Source organism: Saccostrea echinata, unplaced genomic scaffold, assembly GCF_033153115.1.
Source record: "Saccostrea echinata isolate AGI-Se365-2 ecotype Australia unplaced genomic scaffold, CSIRO_AGI_Sech_v1 ptg000029l, whole genome shotgun sequence".
Lineage (NCBI taxonomy): Eukaryota > Metazoa > Mollusca > Bivalvia > Ostreida > Ostreidae > Saccostrea > Saccostrea echinata.
The window spans coordinates 17,290,249-17,306,475 of record NW_026889778.1 but is presented as its reverse complement, the minus strand read 5'-3'; the positions used below and the strand labels follow the sequence as shown (position 1 = coordinate 17,306,475).

The 16,227-nt window shown below is 29.7% G+C and overlaps 1 protein-coding gene across 1 annotated transcript; it reads right to left on the bottom strand.

Annotated features, from left to right (window-relative positions):
- Positions 1–13,526: 13,526 nt before the first annotated feature.
- LOC133195035 (uncharacterized) lies at positions 13,527–14,962 on the bottom strand. The gene is made up of 2 exons (XM_061330920.1): positions 14,713–14,962; positions 13,527–14,002 (listed from the first exon to the last, which is right to left on the bottom strand). The coding sequence occupies exons 1-2, from the start codon at positions 14,960–14,962 to the stop codon at positions 13,527–13,529; spliced, it is 726 nt and encodes a 241-aa protein (XP_061186904.1).
- Positions 14,963–16,227: the final 1,265 nt, after the last annotated feature.

Below are 16,227 nucleotides of genomic sequence, written 5' to 3'. Positions count from 1 at the left end.
AAGCCAATTTTTCGTCACATATACGATTAAAGATACTCAATCAAGGTCTAAATTTAATCATTTATACCCCTTTTACCATTCTAAAGCATAAAAAAACTACAATTTCTTGTAGTTATGTATTTTAGAAGGTCGTGTAATAATATTTTCTCTTCTTCAAAAGAAATTTTACTAATTAAAATTCTGAAACTTTTTAATCCAATTGTCTATTCTATTGCCACTTATGAATTTTAAAGTAGAACGCACGTGCAATATGATGATATAAGTGAAAAAATATGTTATAAGTAGTTGAATATTTCCAAAATAATTCAGTATGGTTGTCATTTGTTTTTTAATTCACCCAATAACATCTACATGTAAATTAATCATGTATCGTTTTTCTTATCTTTTACTGATCACATTTGTCGTCGCTTGCAGGATAAGGAATCTATTCAACAGCAACATGTGTAGTCCATATGCTGCAGTCTGTTTAAAGTTTTGACATGGTATCGGCTCAGCAATAAAATTGCATGTGCATTCATTTCAACGAAATAGGTACATGTACATATTGTAAGCTGTAATTTAATTATGTTTCTTCTTATGAGGGTGAAATTTTTTCCCCTGATTCCATTATCTAAAAATATGATGCATACAAGAAAGAACAGAATGTGGATCAAAAGTTTCAGAGTTAATTAAAAAGAAATTAAGCTTAACAGCATTTCGTAAATGTTATGCTCTTTATAATGACCTTGTTAGCAAATATAACCTATCACTGGTTCTTATTTTGGCTGACTTGTTTTATGCCAATTGTTAGGCTGAATTGACTACGGATAGTTCTGCCTACCTGATCAATACATAGGGCTCACGACGGGTGTGACCGATCAACAGGGGATGCTTACCCCACCTAGGCACCTGACCCACCTCTGGAATTAACAGGGGTTCGTGTTTTATGCCCTATTCACATGTTTGTATTGTTTGTTGATTTTTTTTTATATCGATTACTGTTATCTTTACCTTTTACATTGAAATAGCAGTTAAGACATATTCAGGGAAAAAAAATTAAACAAGTTTCTCTATATGCACCACCTTCGCTGGCTACATAGAAGAAAGTGTGACAGGTAAGAGCAACACACGGCAGTTTAAATAACGACATCAAATAGGAAGAGTTTAAGTATTACGTAATTAGTCCTAACTGAAAATTATGAATAGACGTTAATTGTTTGTTTTCACAGATAAAAAAAAAACCAACCTACAAAGTAGTTTATCTATTTATTTGTTTTAGTGTATCGTATTTTTTTTTTATTTTAAACCTTATAAACAAGTATATATGAAATTCTATAAAATGAGATTGTACGTTTTGACTATAAAAAAATACACATACAAAATAAACGGAACTTTAAATGTATTGGATATGTATTTACTCTTGAATAAGAACTATTATTTGTATATATATGTTTATATATATCAAACAGATTGTTACGCACAACTTTATTTAAGCCGGCATTTTCTACAAAATTTCAAAAACTCGGAGTGTGAACAATAAGCTATTAACTAATGTTCTATTTGCTTGTTTTTGTGTATCATTACCTATTGTTTTAGGTTGCTTATGTGGCCTACATACATTTGTACGGTTAACTATAGTACGTACTTCAATATGTTGTTTAATTGTAACATTTCGTACTTACTTTGATTTTCTAGTAGATGTCGAGGATTTTTATTCTTTTACTTATTTCTAAACATGGACACATTGATTTATTTTAGAAAAGTTCTTACCATTCTAGGATAAATGCCGCACCAAAATTTTATTTGATGATCTTTCAGTAATATGATTTTTCTTGCATGTTTTATTTGCAACTGAGAAGTTTTAGAGTTTAAAATTCGCTGTTATTAAATTCATAATATGAATATCTAATAAAATATGTCAAGCAAAGTTACGTGCACATTTTAACATTTTTAATAAGAAAGATTATTGATGAAAACAACACAATATTTGTGAATATTTTATTTTAAACCTATGGACACAACCAGGGAAAATATGGTACGCAATCATATTTTAAAAGAAATTGAAATGATTTTTTTTTCGATTTAGATTGGTCCAGACATTAAGAGAATTAATTTCCATAAAATTTCTCAAATTCATTTCAATTTCTTTTAAAAATTTAAGTGTCTAATATATTCTCTATAGTTGTGACATGTTTCTTGAAGATTTTATCCCTAGGTTTAAAAAATATTCAAAAATATTGTATTTCAAAAATAATTTTTATTGAAATATAGTAGATTTCTTCCTGACTTTGCTTGATATTTTTTATTAGATATACATATTATGCATTTATTAACAGAAAATTTTCAATTCTAAATCATCTTATTTGCAAATGAAACATTTTTTTGCATTCTCTCAGAAAAAAAATGAAGAAAAAATGTATAAAGTAATCAAGAGCTAATATATGTCCCTCAATGCTGGAACCATAATATAAAAGGAATGTCTTAAAGATACCTCAAATAAAATTTTGGTGTGGCACTCCTCCTCACGGTAAATTAATACACTAGATTTTACTATCACTTTATTGCTTCATTTATTTAAAACCCTTGATCCTTAAAAACCTTATCAACTCATAGCTTTGATTTTTGTTTTGTTTTGTTTTTTTCCCCTCTCGTCTTTTGTAAATTATTCTAATTCCTTGGCTTGTTCTATTTCTATTTTCGTTGTTTTCTTTAGGTCTTGTATTTTTACGTCATCGTGAATTTCATATATTTTATATTAATGTAATTTTGTCAGCTATTGACAAAATCTTAATGATCAATTTTAGCAAATTTAGTTTCCAGATTATAGGGAAGACTACTGTTACTGGTATGTTATAAATCATAAGCTTTCTTCTCCAATTCTAACTTCATACACGTTATTATTAATTTCATATTAAGCAGTGCATTTTTGAACTTGCAGCAATGAATGTACAGACATTTCTACATAGTTCGGCTGATCTATGACCATTATTACAAAAAGAAGTATATCTTTTATTTATTTTTTTTTTTTTTTTGATTTCAGAGACATTTTTAACATAAGAAAAATTAAAGTGTCCAATCTATTAAACTAGTAATTGATTAGGTTACTAATACCGTTATAAAAACGAATACCGAATCAAATACCGTCGCAGTTCTGTTAAGGTAGAACCTATGTCGGAAAAGTCTTTGTCACAAGATTTTCAAACTTTTCAAAATGATAAATTAGCACTCGCTTGTCAATCAGATAAAAATATATGGTATGTTTCCTTGTAATTAAATGTAGTACAGCCTGTGCAACTTGGAATGATAATTTTACACAGCGACTAAATATTTTCAGTCATTTTTAGGGGTACTGGTCATAATGAGAATATAGAAAATCACAACAATACTTCTTCAAACATCGTCTTTTATAGACTTTGTCAATTGAACCGTATTAAGCAATATTATTCAAGAATAAATTCTTTTTTATTCAATTGACATAAAAGATTAAGTCCACATTTCAACGAATATAGGCAAATGTGCTCAATATTTTTTGAGTCAATTTACCACCTAAATTTGTATATATTTTTCAAAAGTCTTTGTCAAAATGTTTTCAATCTTTAATATGGTGAAGAAGATACCCAAATAATTACAAAAAGTGATTAAAATATATACCTTTCCCCACAAACGAATGAGAGACACTCTATTTATCAATACTTCTTTTGTTGCCCTTTCTGCACTAACACAGGATTTATTTATTAAATGACTGTTTTGCGGTTGCGTTCAGATTTAAAATGTAAATATTTATCAAAAAATGTAATTTTTTTAACTTAAAAAGATATTTTAGGGAAACATTATTATTATACACCAACCATTATGAATAATTAACAAATAATAACACAATATTTAACAGATCTTTGGCCCGGAGACATTTTTATCAAGATATTGTACTATTTAAATTTCTTAGGATTTTTTGATTTCCTTCAAAATAGTTGCATACCATTTACAGTTGTGTAACTTCATTACAAGAGGCAGTCTTGGAGAAAGTACGGGGAAAAGTAACATTAAATTAATTATGACGTCATAATGGATCTAGCATAAAAAAAGACGGTCTAAACTGGTTTACTTGATAGGACGTCATACGACGTAGGTTCTACGTTAAGGCTGCATAAATGGGGCGGGAAATATGTTTACCGTGACATCACACAAATATAACACTTCCCCACAATAACAGAAAATGAAATAATTTGCGATTTTAAACTGCATAAGAGTAATGAACTACATCAAAACTTACCACTTCAGCCATTTAATGGTTTAGGTAAATCCCACGCAGAAAGATATAAACAATTCACTGATCTCAATGCACTCGTTGATATGACGTCATCATGGTAAAATTTTACGCATCTTATGTTCAACGAGAGCTCTAGGCTGATCAGGTAATTTTTTTTTCACAGTGAAAAAAAAAAATTACTATTAAATAGAATATTATTAGATAGACCATTAATACAAATTTGAAACCTTTGTTTAGTGTCATTATTTAAAAATCTATCGAGATAATGCATTGAATTCTACTGTGTTTTTGTGTATGGGGTTTGCGTTTTCGCAAGGGCATAAATTTAATAGATCTTGACCATTTTTTTTAAATATACATAACGGAAACATTCCTTAACTTAAAAAGTGCTGCTTCTTTCCGGAAATCGAGAGCATAATTCAATAAATACATAAAATACTTGGAAAAGGTCACACATATTTCGACTGGAGCCAAATAATTTGAGATTTAAACTAATAAAATGCGTATTGTATTTAAAACAGCAGCACTTTCAATAAACAAGTTATGTAGAAACAATTTATTACTGATTTCTTTTTTATTTTAACTAAGATATGCCTTTGCAATATTGAAATTTGTTTGTGATCTACATACAGTACACATTACTTGCATTTATCACGTGACTGCAAAATAACGTGATCAAACCAAATTCAGTACAGAGCGGAGTACACAATGTTATTTCAAATAATATTAAAGTCATGTGATAATGTAGTAGTTTCACAAAAATAGATTCAGTTTAAAAAGGTATGTACTTATGCACGTTTATATTCCGTTGATTTCTTCGTACTACGCCTTAACAGTGCTGCGGTATATATAAATGAACCTTTATATCCCCATTATTTTTTTTTTTCGTCATGAGGTTACTAGCATTAGAAGAAGTGTTAACAAGGCCCTTGCAATGTAATATCCAACAGGGGAACTCTACTGTGCCAAAGTTTTATGGGTTCCATTACAAGGGAGGGGGATCACTTATTTGGATCAGGAATGTGCGACTGGGGCTTTACTGTTCACTTTTTTAATGTCTGACTGTAGCCAAACCCTCCACCTTTCTTGGAGGACGTAAACACTCTTCCGGCTAAGATAAATCAGATTTCCATTTTGGGAATTAGTTCAGGATACAGGACAACAGAACTGATCATTTTCTTTTGATTAACCCGAATTTTAGAAATTATGCTTCAAGCAAGCATGTCTAGGCCTCTTAGCCTGAATTTCTGGAAAATAGATAGCCAAAATGGCTGAGTTCATGTTAAGCGAGACAACGTCCTATATCTGTTGTACAAGGGAAAATTGGAAGACAGACATTTATAAAGAAATAGAGCTGGAAGATTTTAAAATTAGCAGTCCAAGTGAAACAATAATAACAAAGCTCAAAAATCTTAGTCCGTTATAAAATAACACCAACACTTCAAAGAGGTTTTAATATTTAAATAAAAAAAATAAATAAAATAATATCTTTAAAAAATGAAAACTTCATATAAAATCATTTCTTGTAGCTTAATGATAAAAGAGCAATAAAAAATAAATACAAAAACAGAACAAAAAAACAAAAGTAAAATGTTCAGTCATGTTTTGTACGATTTGTTTGTTGGTCGTGTAGTCTCTGGTTTGAGCTGAGCGGAGAATGCTTGTTTGTTCAATCTCGCTCTTCAGAGTTATAGCTGCAGCAGCATTTGTACCGTCTTTTGGGACACAGTTTTGTTCTTTTGCAGTGTCCATGCAGTCCATAAAGCAGTCTACATCTTCTTTTACAAGGTTCATTAAAACAGCCTTTCCTTCTTCTATAGCATCCACCGATGAATTGGCTGCCTTCGGCTTCGGAGTTCAAGGCAATTATAACTAGGAATGCAAGAAAACTAAGAAGGGTAACTCTTAAGTTCTTCATCTGGAAAAAAATAGTAAACAATTGTATAAAAAAATGTTCAACTATTGTTAAAAATGTTAGAATATATCGCGGTTTTGCTGGAATTTTTATAATCATTTGTCTCTGCATATGTACTATAATCAAAAGATATACCTAGATGTTGTTTTTGATTATAAGATACCTGCAGTGTCGGAGTTTTTACATCAACAGGCAAATTGCGGTTTACATGCATTCATTTTTTTTTTCTTTTTCGACATATAGCCTTTAATTATTACAACATGTTTACAACATTTATATTAATTAGCTACCTGTCTAAAAATTGTTAGCCTGTTGCACTCAGTTTAAAGTAATAAGAACAATATTTTATCATTATATAAACTATATAAAAACCTACCGCGTGGTTGGTGGGAAATTAAAAAAAGTTACTTTTTTTTCAAATACGAAGACTGTTGTGTTTATATAGTGTTGTAAATAGTTGCTTCATTCATTCCGAGGCCATCAATCAAGTTGAGGAGATGACGTTTTTTTTTTTCTAAAACGCAGCAGGTCAATGAGAATGAAATGCTTCCTTCCGTGAAAGGTTAATTGCCTTTCATTAGATTAACTTTGTTAATTGCTGTAAAATCATTCAGCTATTCAACAGTTTATTTAGATTGAACGTTTATCCTTTGTCTCAATAGGGAGTTCTCCAGAGAGAGAGAGAAAAAAACATTACGTTTGTTAGCGTGCATGCTTCTTCTTTTTGCTGTTCTTTTTTCATTGTTTGAAAAGAGTTTGTCAAAAATACGTATAGTTCATTTAAAGACATGTGTTGCAAAAACGTGTGTGCAAAATAGCCATGCATGAGTAAATTCTCTCCTTTGAACATAATGGACAAGATGATAATTTTGAATTATTTTTAAATAAATTGCATTTTAGAATTTTATTAGTTCATTCTATTTTAACTCGATCTTTTCATGTGCTCGATAAAATTAGTTTTTACGATAAATAAAGTGGTACGCGAAGTACTCAGTATTTTTTCAAGTCAACGATGGGTCAAGAAATAGGACCAGAAGACATAAATAGGTAGAACAGTTTTTCTATTGATGAGATATTACCAAGATTCGAAGTCCGATAGATCAAAACAAGCATTCGGGGAGATAAGATCACTTTTCTAATTTACTGCGGAAGTGCTGTGGCTTTTTATTGCGTAGAAAGCCATTTGCCAATGAAAATTAATTGCTTTATTGCAGACAAGTCTGTTTGATATCTAAAAAGCTTGACTACAAAAGTTGGATTTTGGTTTGTAAAATATAAACTGTAATTTTAGATTTCACAAATTATAAGCATTTTAGAATTTACGATACCTTATTGAATATGATATTTTCTGAACTGTCGGGAAAAAACCCCCCAAAACATCAAACTTACAAGCGTTACTCATTGAACGAAACAAGATTTACATCGTACTTGAAATATGACATTGAAAAAAATACATATTGTAGAACTGTTTTAATGATGACTTCTGTTGGGGATGATAATGTATTGCATATCATAGTCTTTATAAAGTTTCAAATGTCTTCAAGGTCGTATAAAAAAAAAAATTCCTATAAAGTCTTATGTCGAAAGGGGGCGCCGCACGGGTGGCAAGTTTCCTCGATGCATAACAATTTCAGCATTTTCTCTATTCGTTCTAACATATGAATATAAAGAAAACTTTTAAAAATTTCTGAATTAAATCCATATAATCCCTATAACTGTGTATAATATATATATATATATATATATATATATATATATATATATATATATATATATATATATATATATATATATATACAATGTATATATATATATATATATATATATATATATATATATATATATATATATATATATATATATATATATAATGTGATGTTTATTGTTTTTTTTCCTACATTTTATCTTCAAAATCAAATATGTAGAATAGATGGACTAATTTTGCATACCTAAATAATCATCAATAAACTTCATAAGATTTCAAATATAACATATAGCTTCGTCATACGCCTACGAAAGGGGGGGGGGGGGTCGCCCTCCTTGCAGCCCGTAAATAAACTATCCCTGAGATCTATGAAGCATTTTTGTCCATTTTCACCAGAACATGTAGTTTGTTTTATTCACCCTCCTCCCTTTTCTGACTTAGGTCCAGCAATTACACATTAAGAACATTACGAAAAAATAAAGCCCTCACTCTACTCTATAAAAATTGGAAATCTTTTGGGTTTTGATTCTATTCACTTTTCATAGCGGCAATTTGCACTGATAATTAATTTATTCACACTGGTGAGAAAGATTATTTTTTTTGGTTACCTTTCAGAGGGCTTTGGAGGATAGTGAAAAATGGTTTGATTTGTTTAAACACAAATAATATTAATTCTAGAGGGACACTTAGTTTAACAAAACAAACTTATTTGGAAAAAGGTTTGAGAAACAGTTTGAAGGCATATTATGCAGGCATATTTCAAAATGCAATTCAGTTAAGCTGCTTTTCTGAGCTCCGAGGTGAAATAACTTGCCATCCGTATAGTACCCTCTTTTGTTTTAATAGGCATAAGCATAACGCAACGTTGCATAATCTACAATCTTGAAAGAAAAGTTTACATTTCACACGTTAATAAATCGGAAATCTACGAATAATAACGATAGTATTGAGATAACTTGCATTTAAATTTTACACATGGGAAGTTATTTTAGAGAGTAACAGTCAATACATTGTGATAGAACAATTGGCATATTATGAAATAATTATTCTAATGTGATTTATAAACATGCGTGTATTTTAAGAATTATAGAGTTGAAATTTTGAAGTCTGTATTTCCTCTAAGTCCCATCCGCCTAAAGATTGATGTGGAGAAAACGAAACCAATTACAGAACAAGCGCTTCCTCTATATTTTCATTCTGATGTCCCTTGAAATTGATTGAAGAATTATCGCAGATTACAAAGGGTGTTTACTCAATGGTTTAGAAAGATAGACTTATATTCCATTTTAGGAGTTTTAAATCGAATTTTCGAATTTATTTTGAACATTTAATTGTAGACGGTATGTCTTTATTGATTAAATAGCCGAGAGAGACATACCGTCTACTCAATATCTCATAATTTTTTGTGAGCGACTGTTAATAATTCAGCACTAAAATTGATTAAAGGTTAATCTTTACCATCATGATAATTGATTAGATACAGAAAAAAAAAATATATATATACCTTATATATTTTTTAATACAAACCGTGCGCATTCCATGAAGGGAAGGAAAACCCTCACTCTATTTTTTTTTACGTGTTATTTTAACAACAAATGCATATAAAAAGAGAGATTGACTCAATATCCGAACTAATTGTTTTATAAAAGGTGTGAAATATACAGCCAACCAGCACATAACAGGAATTAAGTCCATTTCCGCATGAACGCACTCAATACACAGTTAAGAATATAGAGGGTGGAATGGTCCGTGCGATAACACGGGGTCATTCAACAAACCAAAACTATGCACAATTACGGCATTGTTTGATATTGCTTTAGAATAATACTTTTCACAAGTACTTATTTGATATTTTTTTTTTTAAAATTTGAACTACATGAATAAACTATGATATTTTTTTTTAATTGAACTTTTCTTAGTGTAAATACAAAGTATATCTTCACAGTCGGGTTGACCTTACTTTTGGGAAAGTAAACCCTTCCGATTTGACCGTTTACCATTGTGATCGTTACCAAAAGGGTAAAGTCTAAAGTAAAAAAAAAATGCATTGAATTGTGTTCCTAGTATATATGGGATTTACAATGTAATAAACTTGTTAAAAGCAAAAGATCTACAAAATATTCGGGGAACCCCCCCCCCCCCGCCTTATGGGAGGGGGAGACTCCCTCCCATCCCCACTTCACCCCCCCCGGCCCACGCACATGAACTTCTAAATTATCTTATTAACTATGGTCGCTTGCGAAAAAATATGCCTGCCCTCACTACATTATTGTCGCAACCACAGTTAGGATTACTTAAGGAATGTTTTCTCAGTATAGTGAATATTATTTTTAAATCAAAAATAATAAATCAAAAACTTTACAGATACGTAGGCATATTTCATGACGGTGCTAAGTGTATTAGTTTGGGTTTCTCTGTGTATGTTTTAATGCTAATTAAACACGAAGATGGTATTTAAATCGAAAAATATATCTTACGTTTGGTTGAGAATGCATAAGTACTAAATGACAAATCTTTTTTTTTTTTTTTACGTACAATTGTAATTTTTAATTAAGTCAAAACGTAGCTGCGACAAAATTATATATTTAATAGACAAGTTGCAATATGAAAACGGAGAGTGGTGGAACAAAACTCTTTCTGACACACACACCAATAGTAAACATCATTTTAAAACGATACAGAAATGATATTGACAATGATTGTCGATATATAAGAAACATTTTCTTGCCTTTTCTGCTGGAGAAAAAGGCTCGTCTCTGCACATACATTTTCTCCGATGTCGATAAGTAACGATGGATGACAATTTGTATTTTGAGGGTAAGTACATACTGTCGACAATACGAACAAGGCGACAAAACTTACCGCCATACGTTATTAAATTTGATGTTGAAGTACATGATGCCTATGACAGATTAAAAAAAAAGATGCAGAATTGTTAACAAATAAGCTCAGAAAGAAAGACCAAGGCAAATGTGTCGCGTAGGGAAGAATCTAATGCAATGTGATACTACTGTAATCTTTGTTTATAATAATGAAAGATAAATGCAATTAATTTTTAATACTGAAAAGATTTTTCGACATTTGACACAATATATAACTGACACATTTATGTGCTTCCTGGAGAGAAATACAGTTAAAACTATAGGTTAGTTTACCCATAATGAAGAGATATTTGGAGCGTTAAAATCAATTGAGTAGTTAAAAGGGATCTTGGAATATTTGCAGATACTGCTGAGAGATGATTATGGCGGAGGGTCAGTAACATCATCTGAAAGCATTACTTTACATACATTAAACAAAAAAGAGATGAAAAATAATATAGAAATTCCATTAAAAGAACAATGATTTTAACATATTTTTTGTCAATTATATATAACATTCTTCCTAGTAAGATAATAAAAATGGAATATATAGTACAAACATCATTCATTTATATTTTCCATCCAGTGAACCAAAATTGAGTAACACAAGAGTTAAACATTGATTACAAATGAATGAATTGTATCAGAAATGAGGTTTCTAAAAAAAAAAAATGAATGAATTGCATTTACAATAAAAGCGAAACAAATAGAGGGAAAAAAAAATCTGGAATTTGAAAAATAGAACTTGAATCGTTACAAATCTTAGTCTTCTTTAACTCCAATGGTTACTGTCGGATCATGCTACCAGGATTACTATTATTTATGATTATGCTGTACATACATGTATATATTTCAATCATTTATCTAAATGAACAATCTCTTTACTTTTATATCAAATGTATACACCACAATAATAAAGTCAGATTTTCTTACATTATTACTAAAACAGAAAACACTAGTTAATTGGAAAACCTGGGACACGGACAATAATGTAACTTATAATACTTCAAATAAGAAAGAACAAAATACACGAAACAATTAGATGACCTTTTCTTTGAATCATAAATATCGAGTTAACATCATGAAAAATTTCCTTTTTTGTCTGTTTATTTCAGATTGCTGTCCAAGTTAGATCCTTCAAAACAATATCAGGATTATTATTCCATTACATTTGTTCATTTACTAGCTCGTAAATCAAGTTTGAATTCGCCCGTGAATTAAAGAAAATTCAAAGGTCCATTGTAATGGGAAAAATACTAAACTTGTTAAGTGCTTAGTACGTTTTGTATAATGTAGGATGAAGTCAAAAAGCTATGATTGTGCTAGATTTCTTTATAAAGGCAGAACAAATCAATAGCTCATGGAAAATTCTAAATTCTGATATGGTTGAAATAGAGTTCAATCGCAAATTGATGGACACTGATACAAATTTCATTATTTTCTATTTCATAATATCTAATTTTGTTAATTAACAAAGAATTAACAAAATTAGATATTATGAAATAGAAAATAATGAAATTTGTATCAGTGTAAATATGCTGAAATTTTGGCATTAAAAAAATAAAAAAAGGAGAATGTCAGATATATGCTACAATGTATAAAGTAAACAAACAAGCACTGACTATTGTTAATTGAAATGATAAAACAAAATTACGCATTAAAAATAAAATGAAATGAAATTACCAAAAAAAACAAAAAACAAAAAAAAAAACAAAAACAAAAAAAAAAAAAAAACAAACAAACAAACAAAAAAACAGAATATGTAAGATAGGTGTATATATGTACTTCCAACTTTACAAATATGACTTTATCATGAAGAGAGAAATTTTTATGAAAAAAAGGAATTGTGTATAAATAGCTTAAGCGTGTTGAAAAAATGACAAAACAGTTTTAGAATTATGATTTATATTTGTATTTTAAGGCAAGATATTTAATATAACAATCTAATTATTTTTTTAACTTCTTAGATTTATGCCACATACACTCTGTGCAGTCTGATTTTAATCAAATTGGACTATTTAATATCCTTATTATTTAATTAATTTATTTATTGGGAGGGGTGGTATTTTTATTTTTTTAAGTCATTTTTTTTAAGATGTATATATATTTTTTTTAGAATGAATTTCTGTTTCCGTTTGTTGACTGTTCGAAAATTCACAATGTATTTAAAGATTATGACATGGGCATGACATTTTCTCTCTACGTATTGTTTAGTGAATTCTAACCACCGGTTCTTTATTTTCATTGTTTCTTGCACAATGGAATAAGATTCTTTGCATTTAAGGATACATAACACAAACAAAAATTTGATGCCTGGATTGATATATATTTTTTGACTGATTTTGAATAGAAATGACATAAATAATAAATACCTAAAATATAAAGAAATCGTAAGTTTTCTTTTGTGTTAAAATATGCGACTTTGTTTTGGTTTCTATATACATGTAATTCTATACAAAATTTTGCACGTATTTCTAACATTGTGACAAAATCTTACTAAATTCTCCCACTTTACATGGCAAACATTATTCAGGTTACCAACTTGCATATAAATCTTTGAAAAATATTGCAGACTTCAGAAAAAGTTTGTTTGTGTCATTTATCCTTAACTGATCAATGTTATTATTTTGTGTTTGCTAACTATATTCAACTCAGGGACCTTAGGATCATTGGCGCAGTTTAATAGAAAATATCTTAAGAAATTTTATGCCATCCTAAAAATAAATGTGCGATTTAAATAAGTCCCGAATAATAAAAAAAAAATCACTCATAATGATCGTTTTTGTTTTCGTTTTTTCTTCATGATAGATAGATATGCCAATCAATATCAAAGTTCCAAGTTCCAAGTCCTAAGTATTTAATATCCAAAGAAGAGTCGGGATCCGACCAGGAGAGAATTTCATTTCCATATAATATGTGACCACGCCCAAATCTTATGACGTCGTTATCCCACGTTACCCAGAAAGGAAGGAATTTACCACAATCAACACCTCCACTTCCACCACGTTTATGTTCTCCGCTTTTCCTGACGTAAGTCCACGTGTTATTTGATCCACCAATCACAATTTCATACGTCGCCATTTTTTTATTTGCGTTCATTTCAGTTTTGGATAAACCTATATGGGCATCCTTGCATCCTTTGATATCCACTTTCAAGTAAGATCGGTCTGTTCCCGTGATACCATAATCTGTAAGGCTGTAGTATGGGTTCAACTTATTTGCTGGTGTCGCGATATTTAAAACCGAGCTCGAGTTGAATTGCGGCGCTGAATTGCCTACAACAAAATGATTTTTTTTCTTGAATTATTATTAAGCCGATGATGCAATAGATTATTAAAGAGATACTTTTTTCTGTTTTCTTTTTATAAACTATATTTTGATATTAAGTTCAGTTTAAAAATAGCCAAAGAACTTATGTCAAGTTTCATAATACATTGCTTAAGAAAGATTTAAATTCAAGTTTATTTTTGATTATCCAACTTATACTTGATATTTTTTACTATATATTCCTATATGAACATTGTCAGATAAATATACAATGTAATTTTGCAAATCTAGCATCATGTATATTTTTCGTCAGAGTAAAAGTTTTCATTTGTTAATGAGTCATTTACATACGTTGTATCAACCGCATTTTTTTTTTTTTTTTTTTTTTTTTTTTTTTTTTTTTTTTTTGAAACAGGGTCCCTTTTCACAAAATATCTTAAAAAAATCCTTTTCTCTAACAAGTATATATTTAAACTGTATTTCTATTACATTAAATTTCAATTGCAAATATTTTAGAAAATGAAAATCTTTTACAAACAAAAAATTAAAATGGTGTCATATTTTTAAATCTTAGTCATAAGATTTTTTTTTTTTGTGAAAAAGCGCCACTGGACTTTTATTTAAAAATTGAATAGCTATCCATAAGTAGTAAAACAGAAGTAGGAATTAAAAGCAGCGGAAGTAATATAGGATTATATGTGCATTTATACCATCTTACCGATATAATAAGCATTCCATCCACTGCAGCAATGTTCACCATTGATATGACATATGTGATTTTCCTCGTGGTATAGAAATAGACGACAACTTTCATTTTTCAGGCAATGTCTTGCACACTGTACTGGCGACTGTGCTATCAATGTTTCTTCCTGTTGAATGGCGCAAATTCCTTCACAGATGTGCTGGAAAAAGCGGAAACAAGAAACAGTTTCTACCACATATAAAAGTAAAATTGTCCAAATTTTCATATCCTATTCCTTCCTTTTTTATATTTCTATGAATTCAAAGGCTTTATAGACAGTGGAATCATGCACATCTTTTATTTTTACAGTATCAAATCTTCTACAAGACAGGCTATTATATGTGAAGACAATTTTGTGATGTTTTTAGTATTGAAATATTGACAATGGTGTTTTAGGGATGAAAGTTAATGTGGTTCTAACATCAATTTCATAGGCTATTTAAAACATAATAAAATCTTCTCAAATTTACTGCAAAAATCCATAGACGGATGTTAACTGCATTGGAAAGGCAAAAATCAATACGATAACTTTTAAACAAATTACGGGTAATATTTTTACATGTCCCTATCAGATTTATTTCTATCTTGACTTTTTCCCGATTTTATGCTTTAATAGGACTATTGATTGATTTTCCCTATATTTTCTTGTTTTCTCACGATATGCGAAAGCTGATGTTTTATATTGGTAACATTTATTCTTTTATTTCTATTCAGCTGTCATCTATATCATCTACGAGATAAATATAAAAATGCCAATGTTAAGTTTAATCAAACAACAAATTTCTGTAAGAACAAAAGGTAATTTTACGTCAATTTGAACGAAAGAAAATAATGGTTACTTAAAGCAGACACGACTGTGTCTATTTATGAAGCATTTTTTAGTTTATCATGTCATGTCACTTTCCGGAACAACTGGCGTACCCGGCTTTCCGGCTACTTTCACCGCTTGCTATTCTTTTCAGTGGTGTGAAATAAATATGATCAAGTACGATCAATGCATAAGCTTTTAATCTGCTCTTACTTGAACATAGGAGATTGAGAGGTGTGGAAGCGGCAATTAAAGATACAAAATCAACTTGAGATATAGATAACTAAAGTTTTGGAGATCCTTTGTTTGTTTGTTTGTTGTTTAACGTCCATCTCGAAATTTTATTAATCATACGGAGACGCCACCACTTGCCGGAGGAGAGCTGCAACTTTTGATTGGAGATCCTTTTGCATAATTAAAATTCTAATATTCATGTGTCATTTTCTAATAAGTAGGCCTACTATCACTTGTTAAATTAATATAAGTTGAATGTTGAGTTGCAGTATTTTAATTTTGTAGGATTTCGTGGATCATTTATGGGTCTCTTTATACCTTAAAAATAGCAAATATTATATCTCACCAAAGATTAAACCATTGATAGTTAAATTTCGATCATTTTCTTTTTCTTAGTTTTTTTCCCCTTAAATTGATGCAATTTAATTCTTTTTAGTTTCTGTAAATTA